The sequence below is a fragment of the Carassius auratus genome, chromosome 28 (assembly GCF_003368295.1).
Source record: "Carassius auratus strain Wakin chromosome 28, ASM336829v1, whole genome shotgun sequence".
Classification (NCBI taxonomy): Eukaryota; Metazoa; Chordata; class Actinopteri; order Cypriniformes; family Cyprinidae; genus Carassius; species Carassius auratus.
Genome location: NC_039270.1, coordinates 17,061,764 through 17,086,690, shown reverse-complemented (window position 1 = coordinate 17,086,690; position 24,927 = coordinate 17,061,764). Strand labels below are relative to the sequence as shown.

At 37.2% G+C, this 24,927-nt stretch overlaps 3 protein-coding genes across 4 annotated transcripts; 2 read left to right on the top strand and 1 right to left on the bottom strand.

Annotated features, from left to right (window-relative positions):
- Window positions 1–32: 32 nt before the first annotated feature.
- Window positions 33–5,521, bottom strand: LOC113047030 (uncharacterized). 2 transcript variants are annotated; one of them, XM_026208268.1, is made up of 6 exons: window positions 5,371–5,521; window positions 2,987–3,641; window positions 2,641–2,911; window positions 2,458–2,541; window positions 2,132–2,301; window positions 33–1,061 (listed from the first exon to the last, which is right to left on the bottom strand). In XM_026208268.1, exons 2-6 carry the CDS (start codon window positions 3,368–3,370, stop codon window positions 924–926), a joined length of 1,047 nt encoding a protein of 348 aa, XP_026064053.1. In that variant the 5' UTR covers window positions 3,371–3,641; window positions 5,371–5,521; the 3' UTR covers window positions 33–923. The 2 variants fall into 2 exon arrangements, with proteins under 2 accessions (XP_026064053.1, XP_026064054.1); XM_026208269.1 differs by lacking the exon at window positions 33–1,061 and adding an exon at window positions 1,481–1,565.
- Window positions 5,522–6,711: 1,190 nt separating this feature from the next.
- Window positions 6,712–16,993, top strand: LOC113047029 (TBC1 domain family member 17-like). Its single transcript, XM_026208267.1, has 17 exons — window positions 6,712–6,790; window positions 7,224–7,319; window positions 7,464–7,541; window positions 8,580–8,697; window positions 9,503–9,686; window positions 9,766–9,877; window positions 9,966–10,136; window positions 10,220–10,345; window positions 10,439–10,542; window positions 14,020–14,114; window positions 14,201–14,317; window positions 14,414–14,514; window positions 14,596–14,695; window positions 14,812–14,909; window positions 15,831–15,947; window positions 16,047–16,133; window positions 16,229–16,993. Exons 1-17 carry the CDS (start codon window positions 6,764–6,766, stop codon window positions 16,397–16,399), a joined length of 1,902 nt encoding a protein of 633 aa, XP_026064052.1. The 5' UTR covers window positions 6,712–6,763; the 3' UTR covers window positions 16,400–16,993.
- Window positions 16,994–21,341: 4,348 nt separating this feature from the next.
- On the top strand, window positions 21,342–24,542 carry LOC113047643 (G1/S-specific cyclin-D1-like). Its single transcript, XM_026208996.1, has 4 exons — window positions 21,342–21,590; window positions 22,552–22,767; window positions 22,996–23,316; window positions 23,913–24,542. The coding sequence occupies exons 1-4, from the start codon at window positions 21,381–21,383 to the stop codon at window positions 24,054–24,056; spliced, it is 891 nt and encodes a 296-aa protein (XP_026064781.1). The 5' UTR covers window positions 21,342–21,380; the 3' UTR covers window positions 24,057–24,542.
- Window positions 24,543–24,927: the final 385 nt, after the last annotated feature.

Here is a 24,927-nt window from a genome sequence, read left to right as displayed (position 1 = left end):
GAGGGCAACATAATTTGACAACAAACAACTTGTTTATTCAAAACGCATTTACTTAAACATTAAACAGTTGTGAACACAAAGCTGGTTGACATCCTTAGTGTTGTAAACCCTCATATTTGCCTTCAATCGATCAAGGTTTTCAAGTTGCTAATCAAAAATGGGTATTTCTGCATTTGTATCAGTTATCAGAACATGAATCAGTTACATAATGCAGAAACACTTGTCATTAGTGGGTGAAAAGTCCTTTCATTGTATTTTGCTTCACAAAGCATAGATTTAGAAAGTCTTCAGGACAGTATCTGAAATAAAAGTGAGTGCACACAGGCAGAGAATGACATCATTTGCAAGCATTCACATTAACATCTAGTCAGCTTTGGCAATCAGAATATACACTACTGAATTCACATCTGAACGCAGCGGTCTATATATCCAAGAACATGTAGTGTTTGCTAATGTACAATGCTCCTCTGTTGATGGATGTGCGAGTATCTCAGAGTGTAAATAGGCTCATATACTATCAGTGAATCCCACACTGCAGAGGACAGTTACTGGGTATGATTAGTAACGTAATCACGTACGTTTACTCTGTTAGTGTTACTCAATGAAATGCACTATGTAACTAAAGTCTGCCACAACCATTCGGTCAAAGCCAAAAGAAATTCTCAAATTAAGACATGCGAATCAACCCTCTCATCCTCCTGCTGCAGACATGAAGGGTTGGTCAAGGTTTCGCCACTTTCAGTGCCACATAAATGCTAATGATATGCAGGAAAAGCTTCAATTTTGGCAACATCTTCGCTAAAAACATCCATCAAACTCTCCAGTTCTGTTCAAATCACTTTCGCACACACACATGCTCATGGCTCCCCCTCCTCTCGTTCTCATGCACGCTCAAACATACATACGCACACATTCGTCCTGTCTCAATGCTTGAGAGAGAAGTCGCCCGTGTTAAGGCGAGGTCGTGGCAGCGCTCCGAACATCTCCGTTCCGTCTGTGGCTCCGGGGACCAGCAGGGCTTTCATACTGGCAGCTATGTGGTCCAGGTCTGTACAGCCCACCTAAAACAAAAGAGACACTTTAATCAAGTGATAAAAACAAGTGTAAAAGTGATAATTCATTGCCATTCTTCAATTGTTATTCTACAAAAACCCATTATGTAAGGGTTATATAAGTGGATTTTGTCACAATTGAAGTGAGGGTGTTAATCAGAGAAGACTTGGCAACAAAATATTGTATCGAAAAAACAAACAGTATAATTTCAAAGTCATTTTCCAGTGGAAAATACTGGTTCTGGTTAGGTTGTGCAAAGCATGCAGTCAAAGTAAACTTCATCACTCAGCTGAACTGTGCACGTTTATTTTATACACTTCATGTCTTGTTTAATTCATGCAATAAACCCATGTCCCTGCTGAGCTGTGGGCTATGACTAATTGAAATGAAAAATTTAAATTTACGTATCGTCTATTTACGTATGACCACGAATAAAGTTTCATATTATGATGATAAGGATACATTCTATGACCTATCCTGCAGTCATCATGGTGAGATTAGGTTCCTTCTATCTAAGAAAAAAAAACAAGAATCGAAAAAAGAATCGAAAACAACAGTGAGGAATCGATTACAGAACCAGAAATCGGAATATACTACACTATACAACACCACAAACGGAGTAAGTACAACTGTTTTTAAAACATTTCACAAAAATATATTAAAATAAAAAAGTTATTTTATTAATTGTAATAATATTTCAAAATATAATTGTTTTTAACTATATTTTCTTTCAAAAACATTAAAAAATTATTTTTTTTAAACACAATCAATCCAAAACTTATAAAAAGTATGTATCTATAATAACAATCTGTTTTTCTCTTTGGCCCTTTTCCTCCATTTGTATGAAACTGTTATGAACTTAATAGAGGATTAATACAATTTTGCCTCAAATTTTGGTCCAAATGTTCAACCTAGTGGGTGGCATAATTTTGTGATTTCTCTACATTTTTACACATCCTTTGTATTAAAAGTGCATATATAATCTGCAAAAGAAAACTATTTGAATTGTCAATCTCTATGAAGCTGTTGAAGTGGGGTATGTGGATGAGGGCATGTATGAAGCGGATGAGTAACTGACCCGTTCTCCACTGTGGGAGTCGCCCTGAGGGGCATGGGCGTTCCTGTAGCCCCACACTGGTATAGACACAGGCAGTGAACGAGCCATTGCCATGGGGTTAGAGGAGCGAGACGCCAGGTGACCCATTGCCAAGCCACGCCGAGGGGGGGGTGCTTCCTCACTCAGAGAGCCTGGCAGCAATCAAACAGATAGAAATATATGAACGACAGCAATAAAAACAGACTGGTGTCATAATTCAGATAAAGATCTCTTTGAACAGTTTTTGTTTTTCTTTTTATGGGTTTTCCCATCTAAAATATATGAAGAAAAAAAGAACAATAATTCACCATCAGTGCTCTCCTCCTCCCCATCAGACTCGAAAAAGGGCTCGCAGTCCCGGGACAGAGAATCCTCATCCATTGAAAACACACCTGAGAAAGAAAGTTAGATCCATTCATTTTGAATTTGAGTTCTGCAGTGCCGAAAACCCCTTCTAATCTGAAAACAAACAAAAAAGTAGGTGCATTTACCTGCCGATTCATTCAGGTTACGTCTCCTCCCATCCAAATCCTCTTCCTCCTCGTCTTCCTCCTCATCCTCTTCCTCCAAGTCCACAATGTCCGTCCTCTCTCTTTCCTTCTCACATTCCTCCATCACCGCTTTCTCCCAGTCACGCTCTCCGTTCCCATGCTGACTGCCTGGCTGGCCAATAACAGCGGCCGAGCTGTAGATCGACGGGTAGCTCTGAGAATAGAGCCTCATGTTGGGACTAACAGTCCCGACTCCATCTCCAGTCAAGCTCTTTAGAAAGAGGACACAGTAAATCACGAGGCGTTGCACTCAAAAAGGAAAAAGAATAAAGTAAACAGCATTCACCAGCCTGTCAGACGGCACATCCACGCCCAATTTGGCTCCTCCTTCCTCTGCATTCAGACGTATGTGTCTCTGAGCCGTCAGTACAGTGGTGGAGTGCAGAACTGCGATGTCATCCATGTATCGCCCTGATGACTCCGCTAGGGCCCCTGGTCCCCAAACATGATATGCATAATCAAACTTCCGCATCTGAGTACCACCCCCTTCTTGATTCCTAGTTCCTTCCACCTCGACCCAGGAAGGACGGAACTTCTTATAGGCGGTCAGAATGGCCAAATCACAACCGGACGTCTGACTGTAAGCCTCAGCAGCCGCGAGCAGCGCCAGCCAGCTCTCCTTGTGATTATCGGGGATCTCGGGGTTAGAGGATTTGATGACAGAGGCCATGATGGGTTTATGCAACAACCTATGGCTCTGTTGAACTGATGTTTTCAGAATTCGTTCTTTTGGAATGTTGGAATGCTGGTGTGTGTGTAGAAGGTGTTTGTCTGTGTTTATGAAATGCGTTTTGTGGTTAGCACTCTTTGGTAATGAGAACTTGGTTTAGTTACTGCTGATGGTACTGTTAGAAGAGGCACAACTGAAATGGGTGGAGGTGTCTGCGTGCAGGAGAGAACTAGGGGAGAGATGGGAGGATGCCACCACTTGTTGATGTTACCTAGAAAAGACAAGATAATATGCATAAATATACCGGTATAACAAGAGCACACTATCGAGCTTATTTAGACAAAATGAACATGCATTGTGACCCTGGACCACAAAACCAATAAGTAGCAATCGTAGCAATAGCCACCAATACACTGTATGGGTCAAAACTGTCCATTTTTATTTTATGCCAAATATCATTAGGATATTAAAGGTGCAATAGGAGAGCTTGGAAAATGCTAACATTAGCCTGATTGCACTGTAAGTGAACCTCCCACCCTCCATGCAATTGCTGTTCAAAGCCACGCCCCCTGAACGCATTTATGCTCACAGACCAGAATACCAGACACAACATTACTACAATAGGCTACATCAGCGGTTCCCAAAGTTCGGTACCAAAGTTCCGAAGTGAAGTAAAGCCCTGCTCAGGAAAAGGAGCAATGAACACGGTGTGGGGATCATATCAATTGGAACACAGTTCATTCACGTAGCTCGAGCTGGTCATCTGAATCGGGTGTGTTAAACAAGCGAGACATGCAAAATATGTGCGTGAGCACTGAAATTGGGAACCGCTGGGATACATCATGTTTCATTAACCAGAGAGAAAACATTAAAAGTACTACCACACCAGGAAGGAATACTGTGTTTTTGTTATTTGTCTGCCATCTGTCTGTAGCTCTGTCTGCACAGTGTGCGTGAACACACTGATGACGTATTCTGTCTGCGCAAACAGGGTATGCAGAGGCATGCAGATACATACCTGGATAGGCAGGTAGGAAAGCCAATTAAAACGCTTGGACCAAGCATTTTGATTGGACGTATATATTTGGTCCCATGCCTTACACAAAATATATAATTACAAATAAATAAATTTAGACCACTTAACTTCCATGACTGATATTGGGATGTGAAGAGAATTTCAACCAGCATAACAAAACACGTTTCTAAAGACAATCACCATTAAGTAGAGATCATGCTCCATCAAGATATTTTGTAAATTCCCAACTGTAAATATATAAAAACTTAAATTATTAGTAAAATGAATAATCTAAGAACTTGATTTGTATACTTTTAAAGGCATTTTTTTTTGCACCCTCAGATTTTCAAATAGTTGCATCTCGACCAAATATTAACAAACGTAATTATTCAGCTTTCAGATGATGTATTAAACTCAATTAATAATAACTGACCTCATGACTGGTTTTGTGGTCCATGGTGACATTTGGAACTGTAGAAAAGCTTAAAAACCAGTTTGTTTGAAAAATCAACAACCCCCCCAGCTCACTTTGATGAGTAAGTTACGCCTCCATTCCCCTTGCACGTGTAGCACACGTACACGTTTGTTTGGGACGTACTGGTTTAAATGAGAACCGACCAGGCTTTGTGAAACGGTAAAAATCATTGTCGAGGCCTGTTGTGTTACTTGCATGCAGCGAATCTGTCCGTTTCTCGCATTTTCGGGACAACATGAAGAACAGCCAGCCATGATTTCTACTGCATTTGTCACTGTCAGTTTAATATGCAGTTGGCAAAATCAACAGCTAAACAGCGGGGTATTTATTTGCATTACGACATTAACTGCTTTAAAGCTTGTTGATCAGTTCATTGGAGAGTGGCCAAGTGAAATACACAGGCCAGTGCGCTCCAGCGTTAGCAGTGCAGCTAAAATCCATTTAATATTTTTGCACAATTAAAAATGCATCGGGATGATTCGAGAAAAGAAAAGCAAGTGACTGACTTACCCTCGTTATATTCTCCCGGCTCTGTCACAATCGTCCTTTACTTCTAAACTTTATTAAACCCTCTTTGTAAGGAGCTTTTTTACCCGTGCCTGTCTCTCCCCTAGACTCCACTCAGCACAGCGCTGTTTACAGCAGGAGCAGACCAGTGTTGCCAGATTGCGCAGAAGAAACACGCAAATGGTCTGAAAAACAAGCACTAAATAAGTATGCAGCCAAAAGAGTCTCATATGTGAATGTAGTGTGTGAATTTATCTTTATTGAGACTTTTTGCTCCATAAATAAGCGACCTTTTTTTTTCTTCATCCTTTCTGTTGGTTGATTAAAACACACACACACACAAAACTTAGATTTACCCAGGGGTCTTAATTGTTTTTGACACCTTGGGCCCCAAATATAACCATCCTTGTGTGAGGGACCCCATCCTAAAATATAAAAGGCATATACTGTATATATTTTCCATACTTCAAATATAAAGACCAAATTTATACTGGGAAAAATTAATATTGTACCAATATTTTAAATGTTAGAATTTTTTTAAACTTTACAATTTTCTACTCACTAGTACTGTACCATTATGATATATTCAAATTATTTAATTTTATGTCTATTATTATTATTATTATTATTATTATTATTATTATTATTATTATTATAGATGCATTTTTACACTGTTTTTCCACAGAACCCAGTGGTGAAAATGAGCCATATTAAAAACCTATGGCTTAACCAATACTAAAATGCAATTTACAGCGATAACACTTACAAAATATGTAATGTATCCAGCCTGCTCGAATATAGTAACAATAAGTGAATACATTTCTCAGCTGTGCACACACACACACACACACACACACACACACACACACACACACACATTTGTGCACCATGGGGCAGGAAAAGCAAATTAAATAAAAAAAAAACACTTGGGGAAAGTCGTTATATCCCAAAAACCTCTATCTAAAATTCAGTACAAGATACAACACAGGGACTAATCTTATTCATCTGAGAGCCAAATCTCAAAAACAATATACGCGAAATAAGCGGACATGGCAACATAAGAGTGGACGCACTCTTGTACACAATACATGTGCAGAGGTATCGTTCAGAAAAAACAAACAAATACGAGGCCTTTTTTATTTTTTTATTTTTACAAATAATCTATTTTTTTATTATTTGTATTACCTTTGTATTACCATTATAGTATGTAAAAATCAACAAATATATGCTAATAACATCATACTCATTACCATCTTCAAAAACAACACAATAAAGACAACGTCATGCTTTATCAGTTTCTGATTGGCTGCTGCGACGGGGTGGGCGGTGTCATCCAGGAAAAAACCGGAAGTGTGATTGTTTTGGTCAAACTACGCGAGCGAGCGCAGCAGGAGGAATGGAGGCGAAGCCAGAGAGTTACAAGGTGAGTAGCGATATTGTTTGTCAGTAACCTTAAGTTTTGATCGACGATGTCATATTTGACATGACATCATACAAAGCCATATATACATTTTTACCTTTTTACGCATTTAACATCTCAGGAAAAGACCGTTTTTCCCTAGCTGAAGCTAGTTAGCGATAGCCCAGGCTGATGACTGCTGACATGTCGTTCAAGCCAGAAGGTTTAGTCACTGTCATGTCTCTATGATGGACTGATATTTTTACTGTTTTGTTATTAGAAAAAACTAATTAAAAAGCTAACGTTTAAATTAATTACAATCTGTTTAATGCTGTTGACATGATCAAAACTTAAGGATGATCGTATATATTGGCCGCTTGTTTCAAAGTATTCCTCTGTAGTTTTGGCTGACATATGGTCCTGTTGTAAAAGTGTGATGTATTATGTCATTGATCAGCTGATCTTTGAGAAGGAGGGTGTTTACCTCCACACCAATGCCAAAAGAAGCAATCAGGACACCACAATCCCCGGCTTCATCCGGATAGTTGAGCGGGTATGATCAAAACACTATCGGGATTAACATATGCCATTATTAAACACTTTGATGTGCTTCTGTATTATTAATCAAGTTATATGTCAGTAAATGTTTGTTCTGTCTGTTAACACCATTTAAAAAATGACACTGAAACTCTTCCAGGGTGGAGAGCCGGCGCTGGAGTGGAGCCCGGTCGAAGAGGATGTGAGAAATGCTCCTGCTGTCTTCTACACCAGAAAGGTTGGTAAGAGAAAGACTTGAGTAGAGGATGGGACACTTCAAACTTCACTTGTCTCATGCTCCTTTAAAATCAATATTGAATTTAACGTGCTCAATGTAAAAACTGTTTTTTGGGGAATTTGTAAAGTCATGGAAATAAAGGTCGTTTAAATTAATGGAAATTATACAGTGTTGTCCTACTGAAGATATTTGCACACATACAATAAAACCATACATCTCTATAAAAATACTTTGGCAAGTCATGACCTGCCCAACTCAATCTGAGCAGCCGATGTCACACCTCTTTCATCTACACATGACCCTTCAGCACTAGCACTCTCTATTCTATTTCTATTTTATCCACGTGTTTACTTTTTATTTATTAAAAAATACCTGCCCCTCGAACACTTCCACTCTCTATTCTTTTTTAATTCTAACTACTTGTGTTCTTCTTATTAAAAAAAAATTACCCTCTAACAGCATTCTGTATTCTTTTGCTATTTATTCATTTTTTTACTTTATATAAAAAAGATCCTTTAACATGAGCATGCTCTATTTGTTTTCTATTCTATCTTCTTGTTTTCTTTTATTTATCATTTAAAAAAATCCTAGCTACATGTACTGCATTAGCCTTACTGGGTCATAGTAGTAACCTGTTACTGCTCTTTTGTTGGTTTTGAGTGCTTCTGATGTCCTTATTTGTAAGTTGCTTTGGATAAAGGCATCTGCTAAATGACTAAATATAAATGTAATGTAAATGGCATTAAATCAGCATATCACAATGATTTCTGAAGGATCATGTGACACTGAAGTTTGGAATAATGACTGCTGCTCACATTAACAAATTACATTTTAAAATATATTAAAATACAACACAGTTGTAATAGTATTTTTGCAGTATTAGTGTTTAAGGCATTTTTGAGCAAATAAATGTAGCTTTGTTAAAAACAAAAACATTAAAACAATAAAAAACTTACTAACTCCAAATTCTTGAATGGTGTTCTGTTTGCTAAAAATCTGTTCTTCTCTTATTCTCTCTTATATTCTGTTTCATGAAAGGACGGGGAAGGAGGGGAAGAGGAAACTAAGTTTGACCCGGGCTATGAGCCAGACTGGGCCGTCATCAGTACAGTCAAGAAGGAAAGACGGCAAGAGCATCCACCAGTCAGAGAAACAGGTACTGCGCCAAACTGGTGCATCTCAGATGAGGCCTCACGATACGCTTTTATCACAATACAATATTATTATTATTTTAAATATATTGGGATGTATTGTAATTTCTTACCTTTTTGCAACTTCAAATTATTTCCCCAAAAGAAAACTTTGTAAAGATCTGTTTTTACTAAAAATAAAATGTATGTTTCTTTATCTCACTTCAATTGTATTGCTGCAATGCAAAATGGGATTGTCAAGCAGACATACTGACCAACACTTTCTTGAAAACCTGTCATAATGTTTCATGCACCTGGCAAATTAAATTTTGTATTACCGTCTTATCTAGTCCACATTAATTAAATGTAGACCAGTATGCACTGCTGTGCTACTACAGGGATTTTGAACAATGCAACTTGTACAAAAAAAGTTGTGCAAAGTCGGACATTTCAGCAATTGGGGCATTTGAAAGTAAATTACTGTTAAATTTATATTAAATAAAACATTAGTCTTACATCAGATTTAAACGTGGACAGGGCTTTCCTCATAACTTTCCGCGATGCCACCATCATTATTTTATTAACTTACTGCATGACCTCATCATAAAAAAATTCAGCTCTAACATCTTGTGGGCTGTAATGAAATACATTTTTTTATTCTACCAAATAGTATAATAAAAGATTGATACTTGGCATCCCTTTATCTATACAGTATTGCCACGGAAAATATTGCGATACTAAGCTGTATCAATGTTTTTCCCTCACCCCTAGTTGAAGTGCGCTTGTGTTTACATACTCTACATGCTCAGGTACGATTATGTCTTTTGGCAGGTCAGTGGGGCTTCTCCCTGCCCCTTTCAGAGCTGTACTCTCTCCGGAGGGCTCGCTTCTCTCTGGGCAGGAACTTCTTGGTGATGACCACCAGAGGGGGTGATCCTCTCCCTCCCCTGCACTTCCATCGAGGGGGCACTAGAGAGCTGCTAAAAGCCATGCAGCGTTACATCAGACTGGCCCCGTGAGTGGCATGCTAATTAATCTTTTACAACCAACACTTTTGCATCTTAGAACCTATATGTGACACATTCTTCCGTAAGGTCTCCCATGGATGGTCGGCTCTTCCTGGCGTACCCGCATGATTCTGGTGCCCTGTCGCAGTCGTTCGATGAGCTGCACCTCTTTGATGATACCAGTGCAGATCTAGTGTCTGTAAGTCATGTATGTTGTGTTTTAATGAGGTTGAAGCCATAGTTTCAGAGGTCCTGTAAACATGCCATCCGACTGGTCCTATCTACAGAGGTTCATTCAGGACCCTTACGCGACCACGTTTGGGGGCTTCTCCAAAGTGACTAACTTCTTCCGGGGAGCTCTTAGACACCCAGAGTCGCCCCTCGGTAACCGCTCGCCACAAGATGCCCATTTCCCACACTCCGCTGATGAGGAGCCAGGCTTTGAGCTCATTACCTGCGTGAGTTACGGAGAGTCCTGCTGGCTGTTTGTGTATAAATGCCGATTGTGCATAAACTTAAAAAAGAGATTGTATTCCACCAGGGGGCAGAGCTCGGCCCCAGACCGGAGGTCAAAAGAGGAAAGCCTTTGGATAACTGGGATCGGTTTTTGGATCCAGAGGGCCGTGTCACTGATCCACAGAAGGTCAAGAAGCTGGTGTTTAGAGGGGTCCGTCTAGGTTTCAGCGATATTTCTAATCCTGTTTACATGCCACAAACCAATAAAGGGACCATTGAGTCAAACCTTTCCTGCTTTTTCTAGGGCATTGTTCCATCTCTGCGGAAGGAGGTGTGGAAGTTCTTACTGGGCTTCTACCCGTGGGACAGCACAACCAAAGAGAGAGAGGACATCCTTCGGGTGAAAACGTGAGCTAAACACATTTTGTTCAAACACAAACCACAAAGGGGTTAAAAAAAACAAAAAAAAGTGTACCCAGTTAACCATTTGCAGCTGTTGTGGTTTACTGTGTCAGTATTCAATTATATCTCTTTAGACATAAGCTTAGCACAGGATATGTACTACTGTCAAAAATGTTGGGGTCAGTGAGTTTATTTCTTCATATAAAACAAGTATTCTCACAGAGGCTGCGTTTATTTGAACAAAACTGCAGTAAAAATAGTAATATTATGACATTTATAATACATTCTTTCTGTTGTAATATATTTTAAAATGTATTTTATTCCTGTGATTGTAAAGCTGTATTTCCAGCATCATTACTCCAGTCTTAAGCGTCACATGATCCTTCAGAAATCATTTTAATATGCTGATTTACTGTTCAAGAAGCATTTTTAGTATTATCAGTGCTGAAAACAGTAATATTTTAGCAAGCAGTGAAACCTTTTTAGGATAAAAATAACAGAAGTCATTTGAAATAGGGCTGTAGCTATCGAATATTTTTCCTTTGCTCACGTCCTTATTTAGTGAGACATCAGATGCTGAAATCTCGCTTCAGTGTGTGTGATAAAGGAAGTCATGCTTCTGCTCCGTTCATTAACAGAGACACACAGAACATGCAGGATTTATATTTAAATAGATTATAATGATAATATTTACAGATATTAGTCCAATTACCCGTTTTTGATTCATTCATTCATAATTTGTCAAATTCCGTGTTAAACTGTAAATTCCGTTTTTTGATTCCCGCCGCTTTTTCTGCATCGGGAAATCACAGGGCCCTAGTTGTGGTATGCCAGCTCTATCTTGCAATGGACGCACGCCACGACGTTCTCTTTACGTTTGCCCGCGCCCTCAAATCAAAACACTGCTGACTCCTTGCAGTTTGCGATTTCAGACTCAGCGCTTGTGTCTCCTTCCACTTTGTGGGTGACGTACCCCGTTGTGTCACAAAAAAAAAAAAAACATTGCGAAAGAACCTGACGTGAGATTTAAAATAAATTAAAAGAGGCTTTTATCGAGTAACTCGATTACAAAAAATTATCGAGGCAAATTCCTCTGCCTCGATAATTTTTTGTAATCGAGTTACTCGAGGAATCATTTCAGCCCTAATTTGAAATGATTCCTTTTGATTAATTTGATGCATTTCTGCTGAATAAAAGCTTACTGAACTCTGCTGGATGAATTATAACAGCAACTGACCACTGTTAAAGGGGGGGTGAAATGCTCGTTTTCACTCAATATCCTGTTAATCTTGAGTACCTATAGAGTAGTACTGCATCCTTCATAACTCCAAAAAGTCTTTATTTTTATTATATTTATAAGAGAAAGATAGTCTGTACCGATTTTTCCCGGAAAAACACGAGCGCCTGGAGGCGTGACGTGTGGGCGGAGCTAAAGAATCACGAGCGCCAGTAAGGCTTTTGAGTTGAGAGCGTTTGGAAGCTGTGACACAGATCCAGATGCTGAAATTTAACAAGAGCAGCATCAGCAAAGGCGTCTCCATGTGGTATTTTCTGAAAATGTATATATTTGCTTAGCGGTTTTGGAAAATGACTAAGTTCCAATTTGTCGTCTTTTTTTTTTTTTAAGCTGTACATGTGGAAAGTGCAGTTTGATAACAACATTGCATGTTGTTTACTTGATGTGCTTATGCGCTGATAGCTAAGTTAACAACACAGAGATATTTGAAGCAGTTTTACTCACCGCATGTGGTTCCAACACACAATCGTGACCCTTTTCTGTTGGGACTGCATTATCCTTAAGAAATAAACGATGTGCAATCCGAAATGCAGGGAACAAACAAAAACACTTGCACAACTCCGTTGATGCTCTGTAAAAATAAACTCCATCCACTGGTCCCTTAATGCTGTTTCTCTTTTGGTAATCTGTGCAGGGTTGTCTTGCCCTGGCAACCAAAAACACACTTCTTTTGTGACTTTTCGCGACGCTCTCGCTCTGATCAGGCTGCGCTCAGCCTCTCAGTGCTCTGCTGAAGTGCCTCAGGACCCATATAAGGAAATTCCGCTCCATCTAACGTCACACAGAGCCATACTCGAAAAAAACTTTCCGAAACTTGTGACAAACCGGAAGAGGTTATTTTGGAACAAAAATACTCCTTCAAACGTACAACTTAATTTTTGAAACTTTGTCCATGTTTAGCATGGGAATCCAACTCTTTAACAGTGTAAAAAACTAAGTATGCATGAAATAGCATTTCACCCCCCCTTTAAAGAGTTTGACTGACAGGTGATCTGACCAATCATGATGTCGAATCCGCCTATTTTATCGACAGACAAACCAGACAGGGTAGTAAATTAACTTCCGTGGACTTAAACTTTAAAAATGGTGTGTATTGACATCTCTCCGCTGTTGAAATAAAATATTTTCTGATGTTCATTCATGTTTATTTTATGATTTAAATATGAATAGATGACCGGCTCACGTGACTCTTGAACGGATCTGTCACGATACATTAAAGAGCCAAAAAACAGTATTGTCTGAATTTCTTAAAAAATTACAAAATTTGAGTGCTAAGACTTTGTTTCATAGCAAAAGTAACTTGCTCTGTCGTTGTCAGTTTCCTCTTTGTTCAGCGATGTATTTTTCACTGTGTGACATGATGTGTGGTGTGAGGGCACAATGACTTGTCAGAAATAGAAACAGTAACTAAGGAGGGCAGTTTTTTGTGAAGGGTTAATTATATTTACATTTCTAAGATCTAATCTACCATACGACTACCTAATTCATTTGAGGCGGTTGTGGTTTCCTGTGTCATTTTTCTCTTTAGACCTAAGCTTAGCACAGGATATGATGAACTGCTGTCCAAAAGTTTGGAGTCAGTACTCTCTTATGCTCACAGAGGTTACATTTATTTGAACTAAAATGCAGTAAAAACAGTAATATTGTGAAATATTATGACCATTTAAAATAAGTTTTCTATTGTAATCTCATGTAATTTATAATATATAATATAATTTTAAAAGTATTTTATACCTGTGATGGTAAAGCTGTATTTCCAGGATCATTCCTCCAGTCTTCAGCGTCACATGATCCTTCAGAAATCATTCTAATATGATGATTTGATGCTCAAGAAAACATTTTTAGTATTATCAATGTTGAAAACAGTTGTGCTACAGAATATTTTTGTGGAAACAGTGAAACCTTTTCAGAAAAGAAAAATAGAATTTATTTGAAAAGTTTTTTTTTATTATTACATTCTATATTTAATGCACCTTTATGAATAAAAGCTTACTGACCTCAAATTTTGAGAACAGCAATTATACTTGCATTTCTACGTTCTAATCTACCATATATACGAAACTTAATTCATACACATAAACCTGAAAGATATGGCCAATAATGTGTCTACCCTGCCTCTTTTTCTTCTAAAACATGACTTATTCTTCTAATATTGCGCTCTTTGCGTCTGTTATTTGTCTCTTCAGGGATGAGTATTTCAGGATGAAGGTTCAGTGGAAGTCAGTAAGTGAAGATCAGGAGATGAGGAACTCTCTCTTCCGAGGCTACCGTAGCCTCATAGGTACGTTCAGCTGTGTCATAGATCCTACAGCAAGTGTGACCGGTCACTTTCTACATCTGACTTGCTCCTGCTCTTTGATTGGACAGAACGGGATGTGAATCGAACGGACAGACACAATTCCTTCTTTTCTGGGAATGACAACCCGGGACTTACTCTGCTCCACGACGTACTGATGACGTACTGCATGTTTAACTTCGATCTGGGTATGTGCGTTGTCTGTTGTTTTAACTCCAGCTACAGACCACCAGAGGATGCTGTTGTGTCTCTCATCACTCTTTCTCTCTCACTGCGCTCTGCAGGTTATGTCCAGGGGATGAGTGATCTTCTGGCTCCTCTCCTCTTTGTTACCCAGAATGAGGTGGAGTCCTTCTGGTGTCTGACAGGCTTTATGGATTTAGTGGTCAGTAAACACACTTGTTTTTTGATTGTGTTGTTCGATCGATGCGTTAGCTGTGGATATAAAGCCTTTCTCTTTCTTTAGCACCAAAACTTTGAAGAGTCTCAAGAGGCTATGAAACAGCAGCTGCTTCAGCTCAGCCTCCTGCTGAGAGCACTTGATCCAGAGCTGTGTGACTACCTGGGTACTAATCTCTAGAAACCTCTACCTTCTAGTTGTGTGTTTTTCCCTCTAACGGCTAATGCATGGAGGCCCAGTTGGTTAAAAAATTTATTTTTTATTTTTTTTCCTCTCTGTTAGACTCTCAGGACAGTGGTTCACTTTGTTTCTGTTTCCGTTGGTTGCTGATTTGGTTTAAGAGAGAATTCTCTTTTGAAGACATCTTGAGTCTTTGGGAGGTAAGAGGGAGGTTATTTGTATTGTTTTCTATGACTTTCATCATAATTGATGATATATTAAATATAATATGTTTATAATTCATTTGAATTAATATATTTTAGCCAAATATGCTGACACACAGCATGTGAGCTTACAGTAGTTTCCTGTTATATCCTGCAGTTTAAGTAACTTTAAAAGAATACTCAATCTGCTATCAGTTTATTTTCATGCACAAAAGCAGCACAAAATGTAGATTTTTAATAATGATTTGTTATATTCAATTATTAAAAATGCTCTTCTCATCAGTGTTATCAATATATATATATATATATATATATATATATGTATGTATATATGTATGTATATATGTATATGTAAAAGCTCTGGGTATAAAGTAGCTTTATGTTCTTGTTTTTATTTTATATGTAAGCAATTTTGTGATTGTCATTTTTTTTATATGTTTCTATTTAGATTTGATTTATTTTTAAGTTTCAGTTTTTGTAATGTTCTTTTTTTATATTTCTGTTTCTATTTCATTTATTTTTATTTCCGTTTTAGTTTCAGTATTTCTTGATTTTTTTAAATATTTCTACTCAAATCCCATTTATTATTATTTCAGTTTCTGTAGTATTAGACTTTTTAATATTTCTTCTGAAATTAAATTTATTTTTATTCCATTTAATTTCAGTATTTCTAGATTTTTTTTTTCTATTTCTACTCAAATTTCATTTATTTTTATTTCAGTTTTAGTTTTAGATTTTGTAATATTAAGATTATTATATGATTTTTATAGATTTCTATTCAGATTTATTTATTTTTTATCTCCGTTTTTGTCTCACTAGTTTTAGTTTAGTTTAAGGTTTTCATCTACAATTTATATAGTATTTTATTTCAAGATTTGAGTAGTTTTATTGAATGGTAACAACAGCAGTGTTTTGCAGGTTCTGTGGACTCGTCTGCCTTGTGAAAACTTCCACTTACTTATGGCCTGCTCCATTCTTGAGTCACAAAAAGGGGAGCTGATTGGTTCAAATCATGATTTTAACTCTATACTGAAGGTAAGCATAGAATTGTTTAAGCCCATGAAAATATAAAGCAGAACGGGGAAAATGTCAGTTGATTCTAAACGTGTAACCTGTGTGTGTGTGTGTGTCCAGCACATTAATGAGCTGACCATGAAGCTGGATCTGCAGTCAGTTCTCTGTGGAGCAGAGGCGATTTATTTGCAGCTGACAAACTGCAAGGTGAGATGGGACAGATATGACTGCTGATATGCTCTGAAAAATACCCCTGCTGGTCATGCAAACTACATAGTGCTTTCTGACTGCTCTGTCCTCAGGAGCTGTCTCTGAAAGTACAGGAAGCTCTTGGGCTGCATGTCCCATCCAGCTCATCAGAAGAGAGTCCAAACTCTGAGCCCACAGAGACACACACCCTTCTCACTCAGTCCGAGGCCAGAGGAGCGTCATCCTGCCAGCCGTTTAATGGACAGACTCCTACACGCCCCTGATTCCGGAATGTGATTGGCAGAAGGGGAACAGATGATTTTAATTGAACCCTAATGATGAATATCCCACAAAATAATCATGATAATGGTTAACGTGTTTATAAAATATGGTGACTGTAATTCTGCGATTGAAATCTAGATCTGCAGCGAACTAATCTAAATAACTGTACCTGTACTTTCCTAAGAAGGGCGGAGTATTTTCCACATGCTGTTTAAACATGCTGTTGATGTGTGAATGACTGTGGGCATTGCTGATGAAGAGAGGGAACGCTTACAGTTTATAGTGTGAGCATTGTAGTCGCAGCTCATATTTTATCAGTTAATATTTTATGCATTTATGAGCTTTAGGTATCTCATTGTTTGATCCACTATACTCGCAGTATGATAATGTATGATAATGTATATCAGTTGTTTTCTCTGCCTTTCTGTTTATGTTGCCTTTACTGTTACACTCAGTGACAGCTAGAAGGTGATGCTGTGCACTATTGTTATGCATGCAATGAAGCAAGAGCTACTAAATATTACTACTTTTGGTAGTTTTTAAAATGAAGCTTTTTCGTATGGCTAAAGAATAAAGCATTGAAATTCAGTCCGTGACATTGAGGTGTTGTTCTTTGCCAAATGTCCACTTTGTTCTCATTCATCGCCCACATAAGGGCTTTTTAACCTTGACAGCCTTGACCCCAGAACAAAAAGCTTGCTCAGTAACACTTATAACATATAACTTTCTCTATAACACTTCGAAATATTAGAATTGCATTACGTAAATATTCATTCAGATTTAAGTTTTTATTGAAAAAGGAATGAAAAAAAGCAATTATGCTAGATAAATATTTTCACTTTTATTAAGATCGTTATTATTGTTATTATTTTAATCTTAATTCCCTAATATACAGTCATTAAGAGCTTTCTCTGTTACACCTTATTATAAATTTGATTAAAAACATTCTATTATATGTAAAAATTCATTCAGATGATAAACAATGTCTCGGAAATGTTCATAAAAAATAAAATGTAAAAGTCAATGTTCTATGTTGTTTTATTTGTTTTTACCGTCTTCTCTGTCAGATAAAGTCAGATAAAACCACTTCATCAATTGGAGGATTACAACAGATTAGCCAGATAAAGAAAGAGAGAGAAACTCTTAAAAGAAGAATGAACTAAGAGATGAGAGCTTATTAGATCACTTTTATTTTGAATTTATTGGTTTCTTTTTCATTTAGAAATCAAAAATCCATATTTTAGTCAAATGACAAATGAATGAACCAGAAAATGTACAGTTGACATATGTTTTGTAGAACCGTTTCGTTTCTGTCTGGCACCGTCTCACCACCAGTGCCATCGTCTCACACACACACACACACACACATTCACACACTCCAACAGCAGGTGTCTGACTGGGGTTAAAAGATCAGGGTAAATGGGCTCACTGTTGCCCACTGTCCTACCAAATGAGCTGGAAAATGAGGGGTGGAGAACCACGCCTCCTCCTCTTTACCGTCCTGCTCAATGCTCTTTCTGCTGTTCGTCCTCCTCTTTTCTCTGTCTGTCTCTCCCTCGCTCTCCCTTCATTTTCCCACTGTGTTTGTTTGAATACAGCTGCAACTTATGAATTTAGCATGGCACTTAAACAGCCCTGCGATCTGCCACCCTTCTTTGTCTCATACACAAACAACCTTTTACCCCAGAGACTCATCTTGTCCCTTTTTCAGCCGGCATGACCTCACGAAAATAAGAAGAGAGTCCCATTCAAACTCAATCTGCTCTGTGTTAAGCTCTAGTTAGTTTTCGAGGGCTGCAGTATTTAAAGCTGCTCTTTGTGCGTTTGAGAACTTCATCAGGTTTTAGGGTAGAGACCTGCTTTTGGGCTTAATTGACTTGGGCCAGTTAGCGACCACCTAGCAACCAGTCAGAACACCCTGGCAACCATCTATAACATCCTAAAGTACTGTGTCAGTCAGAGATGTGTCTTCTTTCTAGATCTAAACAATGTCTCGCTTCTCTCTAGATCTAAACAAACTGTTTGCTCATTTTCCAAACCATTAAACTAATTCAGTTCTACAGTTTAAACCTTTTAAATATATACGGAGATAGAGATACATTTTAAATTTGAACTCAGACCAAAATAAAAATGCTATTCACATCCAACAGTTCTTTACATCCACTCTATGATAACTATTGCCTTGTTTCTGTATTTATTTCCATTTATTAAAATGTCAAAGATTTTAATATGAATGCAAAAGTTCCAAAACTAAATTATCTGAATTATATTCTGCAGAATTTGTAACTCTATTCACATTCATTTCTTACATTTCTTTCTCCATATTCTATCATTTTATGAGAAACATCAAAAACTGAATTTAATATTTTCTAACCACCTAAACAACACCGAATATATTTGATGTAAAATGCAGTTAAAATTATTAGAATTATCATATTATTATTACAATTTAAAAAAAAAGAAACAATTTTATTTTCTGAGTCATCGGTCTTCAGAGTCACCTGATCCTTCAGAAATAATTGTAATATATTATTTATATATTACTATACATTACAAACAACTGTTTCTGAACCAACTTTGAAACTTTTCAAAAACTTTTTTTTTTTTTCACAAAAACTCAGCTTCTGAAATATTCAGCCACCTGTAGACACACTGACAAATCCAGTCCTGAGGTCTCCACTGTGACTGTGGGGCCATCCAGGAGTCGAGTGTGAGCGTGTGAAGTGTGTGTGAAGTGAGTGCGAGCAGAAGGCCGGGCACTGGTGTCTGACAGTGATTTGTAAAGAGAGACAATACGGCTCATTGACCTGCCGGCTCCACTGTCTGTTGCACATACATCCCATGAGGACCCACCGCTCTTTAAACAGGACACCAGATTGCCACAGGCACAGGGAGGGGCGGAACGAGTGTGTGCTGTGCGGGACAGAGAGGCGTAATGGGAGACTAGTTGCTTTGACAATGAGATTCCACACAAAACAGGGGTGACGGGGTGATTAGGAGGCACGTGAGTCACACACACTTCAGTCACACACTCTCCAGCTCTACACATCATCAGTCTCAGTCTCAGTCTCACACTCCTGTATCAGATTTCAAAGGGCTTTTCCATCTGCTCTGAGCCTGATGTCATTTCAGACCTGGAAAATCAGGTGTTCTGGGTTATCGGTTTCACTCGTACTGCTTTTTTTGTTGTAACAGCTTTTTGTGGCTTCATTATGTATTCTAGACAAGACAAAAACATTGTTGTGTGTTTCGAGAATGCAATGAAGCGTCAAAATGCTGCTATTACAAAAACTGCAGGGATAATAAATACCAAAATCCAGTGCTCGAAACATGTTGAAACATTTTTGAACATTAACTGGCATCTGAGAACTGTGAATATGTGCATGTGTTGTTAAATTATTAAAATATTAAATAAAAATTTCAGAGGGTAGTTCAAGTAAATATTGAAAGTCACAAAAAATGCCAGAGGAAATGTTTTGAACTCCCTGTCTTAAAAGCTCAGGTGCTTAGAAAAGGTTGATCTTATTGTATTAATATATTATTATAATATATTATATGAGTTCTGTTTTCTATTCCCTTACTGTCATTTGCAAATGTTCCCAATGTATAATGCAACACAACACAACACAACACAACATAATACAATACAATACAATTAATTAGTGCTTCCAAACAATTAATCATGATTAATCGCAACCAAAATAAGTTTTTGTTTGGATAATATATGTGCGTGTATTGCGTACATGTATTATGTATATATAGATACACACACATACAGCATATATTTAGAAAATGTAAATGCATTTATATGAATTCATATTATATTTGAATTCATATAATTTATTTCATATATAAACATATTTAATGTATAAACATATTTTTTCTTAAATATATACATGAATGTGTATACATTTCTGTTTTACATTAAATATAAATATTTATTTGATTGTTTTCTTACAACACTAACATGAACACTAATTCAATAATTAAGTCTTATGTGAGACCAAAACCACAGTTCCTGAGAGACACATTTCAGTTACTTTATTGTCTGTGGAGGGTCAGAAAGCTCTCGGATTTCATCACAAAATCTTAATTTGTGTTCTGAAGATGAACGAAGGTCTTTTGACTTCGGAACGACATGAGGCTGAGTAATTAATGACAGAACTTTCATTTCAATTTTGGGTAAACTGTCCCTTCAATTTGATTTTATATAATAGTTTACCTAACATTTCTTAGCCAAAAATGACTTTTATACTTTAATGCTAAAGTTAAAAGACCATATTTGTAGAATGTGCCTTGAGAATGCTTTAAAACCATGACCTTCATCCACTAGTTGGACTTTTCAATACATCAAAGTCCATGAATTACTGCATTTGCAGTTTTAAATCTTTATCTGTTATACAGATGTGTAAATGTTATCGCACCATCTTTATCTGATACCCTTCACTGTCAACAAACATCCATGTCTAATTGTTATTCATTCCATTGTCACAGCACGGTAATGACCTCTCTCTCTCTCTTTCTCTCTCTCTCTCTCTGTCTTCTTTGCTCTCTGACGGTGACAAGCTGTTGCGGTGTCCCTCTGGGCGACTCCCTCTCTTGTCTGCGCTCCTCTCTCTCTCTCTCTCTCTCTCTCTCTCTCTCTCTCTCTCTCTCCACCTGTTGATGCCATTGTTGCTCAGCCAGCATTGTGGTGATTTTTTTTTTACTCCACTCATTTTACACACCCCTCTTTATTCTTCACTTTCTCACTTTTTTTTCTTTTTTTATCAGTGCTCACCCATTCACTCAGAGGATATATAAGTGGACCAAAGAGAAAAGGCAGCTGAGAACAAGGCAAGAAACACACAGACACTCGCTCACACAGAGACATTTAAACACAAGCACTTTCAAAAGGGCAAGGAGGTTTGTACTAACTCTTCTACTCAGAACCAAGACTTTTGAGACACACCTGGGACAGCGTCAGTATTGCTGGCAGGAGTGATGTCTGTGTCTCTGTGGTGTGAGGAGGAAGAGGGCCAGGACAGGACTCAGTCTTCGGTCCGAGCCCCATGGGACCCCAGCGCCTCTGGACTGAGGGTTATTCAGAGACTCCGGCAGTCAGAGGAGAGATACCTGCCGTCTCCTCTCTACATCTCTCTCGTCCAGAGAGAACCACAGCGCAGAGAGGAACTGGCCAAGTGGACCATGGAGGTAGATTTGCATGCTAATAACTAGTGCTAGACATCAAGTATGTTGTTTATGATTTTTAATATCAGTAATTTTGTTTTGGAAGTGCTTTTTACGAGTAGGGTACATGCAATTACATACAATTTTATATATATTATATTTTATATAATATTTTACTTGTTTTGTTGTTGAATCTTTTAAACTAGCGATTCCCAAATTGAGTTATGTGAGTGGCTGAAAAGCTAAAAATTAATTCAATCATAAAAAATGAAATTAAAGAAAGATTTTGGGGCTTTATAAATCTACTTAAAATATATTTGTAATGAAAACATGGTTGCACTCCTAGGCTCCGTAAATACAAAAATGTAATAACAGACTATTACACAGGTGAAGTTTTGAGCACACAGACTCTTCATCAGACAATTCAAAGTTTGAAACCCACATGCCTTTATACAACAGGCGGTTAATCACATGGCACAAAAAAACAGCATAAAGCCCAAAAAAAAAAAAAAAAAAAAAAAAACTAAAAGTAATATTACATTTGAAAGTCTAGTTCTAAATATACAACAGTAACAATAATGTCAATAATACCATTTATTACCCCTAAAGAAAAATATATTTCACATTTCTGTATCTGATTAAAGGGATGGTTCACCTAAAAAGAATAATGTTTCAAATGTTTTTATCCATATAATTAAAAAGTCAAAAGGCTTCAAAAGAAGAGTGGATGTACTGACTTTCACTGTATGGGCATTTTTCTATTAAAGAAAGTCATACAGGTTTAAAAATGCATACATAAATAATGACAGACTTTTAATTTTTCGAGTGAACCGTTCTTTTAATTGCACGTTACTTTAAGACTTCAGATCAAGATGAAGCATACTAACTAAATGACAGGAACAGAGTTTTAGAGTTCATTATACGTTTGTATTGACTATGAGGCTCTTCCTCTTTCTTCCTCTTCGCTATCTGTCGTATTTCATAGGTGTGCTGTGAATGTGACTGTGATGAGTCTGTATTTCCCCTGGCTGTCTCTCTGCTGGATCGCTATCTGTCGTCCACTCTATCCCTACCTGTGTCTCCATCCTGTCTGGCTGCAGCTTGTGTCCTGGTGGCCTCAAAACTGACAGAAAGTGACACAGTTAGTGCAGATACGCTCTGTGCAGCAGCAGAGTATGACTTTCTCTCATCAAACCTGCGGGTGAGTGTTTAAAAAAACACAAATTCACTAAAGTGCTGTCCAAAAGTCTGAAGCATGCAAATAAATCATTAGAAAATAGTGCTGTTTTGCATGTTTCTAATTGAACACTTTTTCCATTATGAATGAAATCATTTGAATTAAATGTTTTGGTAAAATGAGTAATAAAAAAGAAAAAATATACATATGCAAATAGACAGTTTTATATAGAGAGTAAGCTTGCTTGAACAGGAAATGGAGCGTGTGGTGCTGGCGACTCTGCGCTGGGATGTGGCAGCAGTGACCCCTCAGGACTTTATCCCACACTTCTTGTGCACTCTCTGGGAACTCAGGGACGGAGACGCACATACAGGAGACTTTCTCGTAACGCTACGCCGCCACAGCGATACACTTGTTGCCTTGTGTGTGTGTGACTCGCGCTTTCTGGGAACTCCTCCATCACTGGTGGCTGCGGCTGCACTGAACTCTGCCCTGCGGGGTCTGAGGGCCAAGAGTGCGGGAGAGACGAGTGTCATGACCTCTGCCCTGGCCACACTCTGTCAGACTGATGAGGTGAGCCATGATTTATCTCAGAGAGTAGGAGAGAGAGCTAAACACACAATAATAATAATAATTATCGTCTTAGATAAACTTTATTTTAAGGTTACCTTGTTATTTTTTTTTTTAATTTATTTTCTTTTTTTTTTTAGAGAGAGAGAGAATTATTATTAGGTATCACTTTAGAATAATGGTCCATTAGTTGATATTAGTTAACTACTTTAGTTAAATGATCTAAGCCAGAACAATCCTTCAGCATTTATTAATCTTAGTTGATGTTAATTTCAACATTTACTAGTGCATTATTCAAACCAAATGTTGTGCTTGTTAACATTAGTTAATGCAGTGTGAATTTGCATGAACTAACAATGACTAACTGTATTTTCATTAACTAACATTAACAAAGATGAATAAATACAGTAATAAATGTATTGTTCATTGTTTGTTCATGTTAATTAATGAATTAACTAACATTAATGGACCATTGTTCTAAAGTTTCATTGTTCTACCTATTATTATTATTATTATTATTATTATTATTATTATTATTATTATTATTATTATTATTATTATGACTCTATTTGTGTGACTCTTGCTGCTTGTGCCGACAGGTGGCGCTGCGGTGCTGCTCTGAGCTGATAGAGGGCGCTCTCAGGGAGAGACTGAGGACAGTAGCACACGAGGAGAAAGGTGATGGTGATGTTGAAGAGGAAAGAGCCAGCACACCCACAGACCTAAGAGAAATAGACTTTTAATACAGGGTTGATGTATGAGGGATATTTATTCTGCGACTCACTTTTATTTATCAGTGAAACTGATTTAAACACAATGTGACATTATGTCTTGTCTCACGTAACTTCTGAAGTGATCTAATTTATAATACTTTTTATTTATTTGTTTGAGGGATTGCGATTTACTTGTGCCATATTTATTAACTTATGTTGCCATAACTGTAATTGTGATGAGTTGCGTATTTCAGGTTTATGCTTTTCACTTTATGTATTACATTTCTGCTTTTTTATATTATCATATTATTTATTGTGTGCACATTTTTTTTGCATTTAATTTATTCTGTTTTGTCAGTGTTTCAGCCCTTTTTGTAATCAGAGTGTTGGATAAAAATGAATATCTATTTTTCGAAGTTTTAATAATGAATAAAGTTTCTATGTTTGCCAACAATGTGCGTCTCTCAAAGTTCCTTTATATATAAACAACACATGACGGAAAGAAAGAAAGAAAGAAAGAAAGAAAGAAAGAAAGAAAGAAAGAAAGAAAGAAAGAAAGAAAGAAATGCTGAAAAATCTTAAAAAAAACTAAATTGATAAGGAATATTTAAAGTCCATTATATCTTGCACAATTAAAATGTGAGAACAAAAAGAAGGAAGGAAGAAAAGAAGGAAGAAAAAGACAGAACGAAAGAAAGAAAGAAGAAAAAACGTCGTGCCAGATCTAAAAATAAATTAATACATCTTGGTCCTTGCGTTTAAGTGTCGTGTAAATATAGTAGGAGTAATAATAATAATAATAATAATAATAATAATAATAATAATAATAATAATAATAATAATAATAATAATAATCAATTAAAATATAAAAAATAAACGGTAGTTTAACTGTAGTTTTTTA

Bases quoted from the DNA above. Each gene is read 5' to 3' on its own strand.
- LOC113047030 (XM_026208268.1), bottom strand. From the start codon at position 3,370: ATGGCCTCTGTCATCAAATCCTCTAACCCCGAGATCCCCGATAATCAC. The intron at 2,542-2,640 runs GTAAATGCACCT...TTTCTTTCTCAG, and splicing joins TAACCTGAATGAATCGGCAG to GTGTGTTTTCAATGGATGAG. The intron at 1,062-2,131 runs GTCAGTTACTCA...CTTTTGTTTTAG, and splicing joins ACTCCCACAGTGGAGAACGG to GTGGGCTGTACAGACCTGGA.
- LOC113047029 (XM_026208267.1), top strand. From the start codon at position 6,764: ATGGAGGCGAAGCCAGAGAGTTACAAG. The intron at 14,910-15,830 runs GTAAGAGGGAGG...AGTGTTTTGCAG, and splicing joins ACATCTTGAGTCTTTGGGAG to GTTCTGTGGACTCGTCTGCC. The intron at 15,948-16,046 runs GTAAGCATAGAA...GTGTGTGTCCAG, and splicing joins ATTTTAACTCTATACTGAAG to CACATTAATGAGCTGACCAT.
- LOC113047643 (XM_026208996.1), top strand. From the start codon at position 21,381: ATGTCTGTGTCTCTGTGGTGTGAGGAGGAAGAGGGCCAGGACAGGACT. The intron at 21,591-22,551 runs GTAGATTTGCAT...CGTATTTCATAG, and splicing joins TGGCCAAGTGGACCATGGAG to GTGTGCTGTGAATGTGACTG. The intron at 22,768-22,995 runs GTGAGTGTTTAA...TTGCTTGAACAG, and splicing joins TTCTCTCATCAAACCTGCGG to GAAATGGAGCGTGTGGTGCT.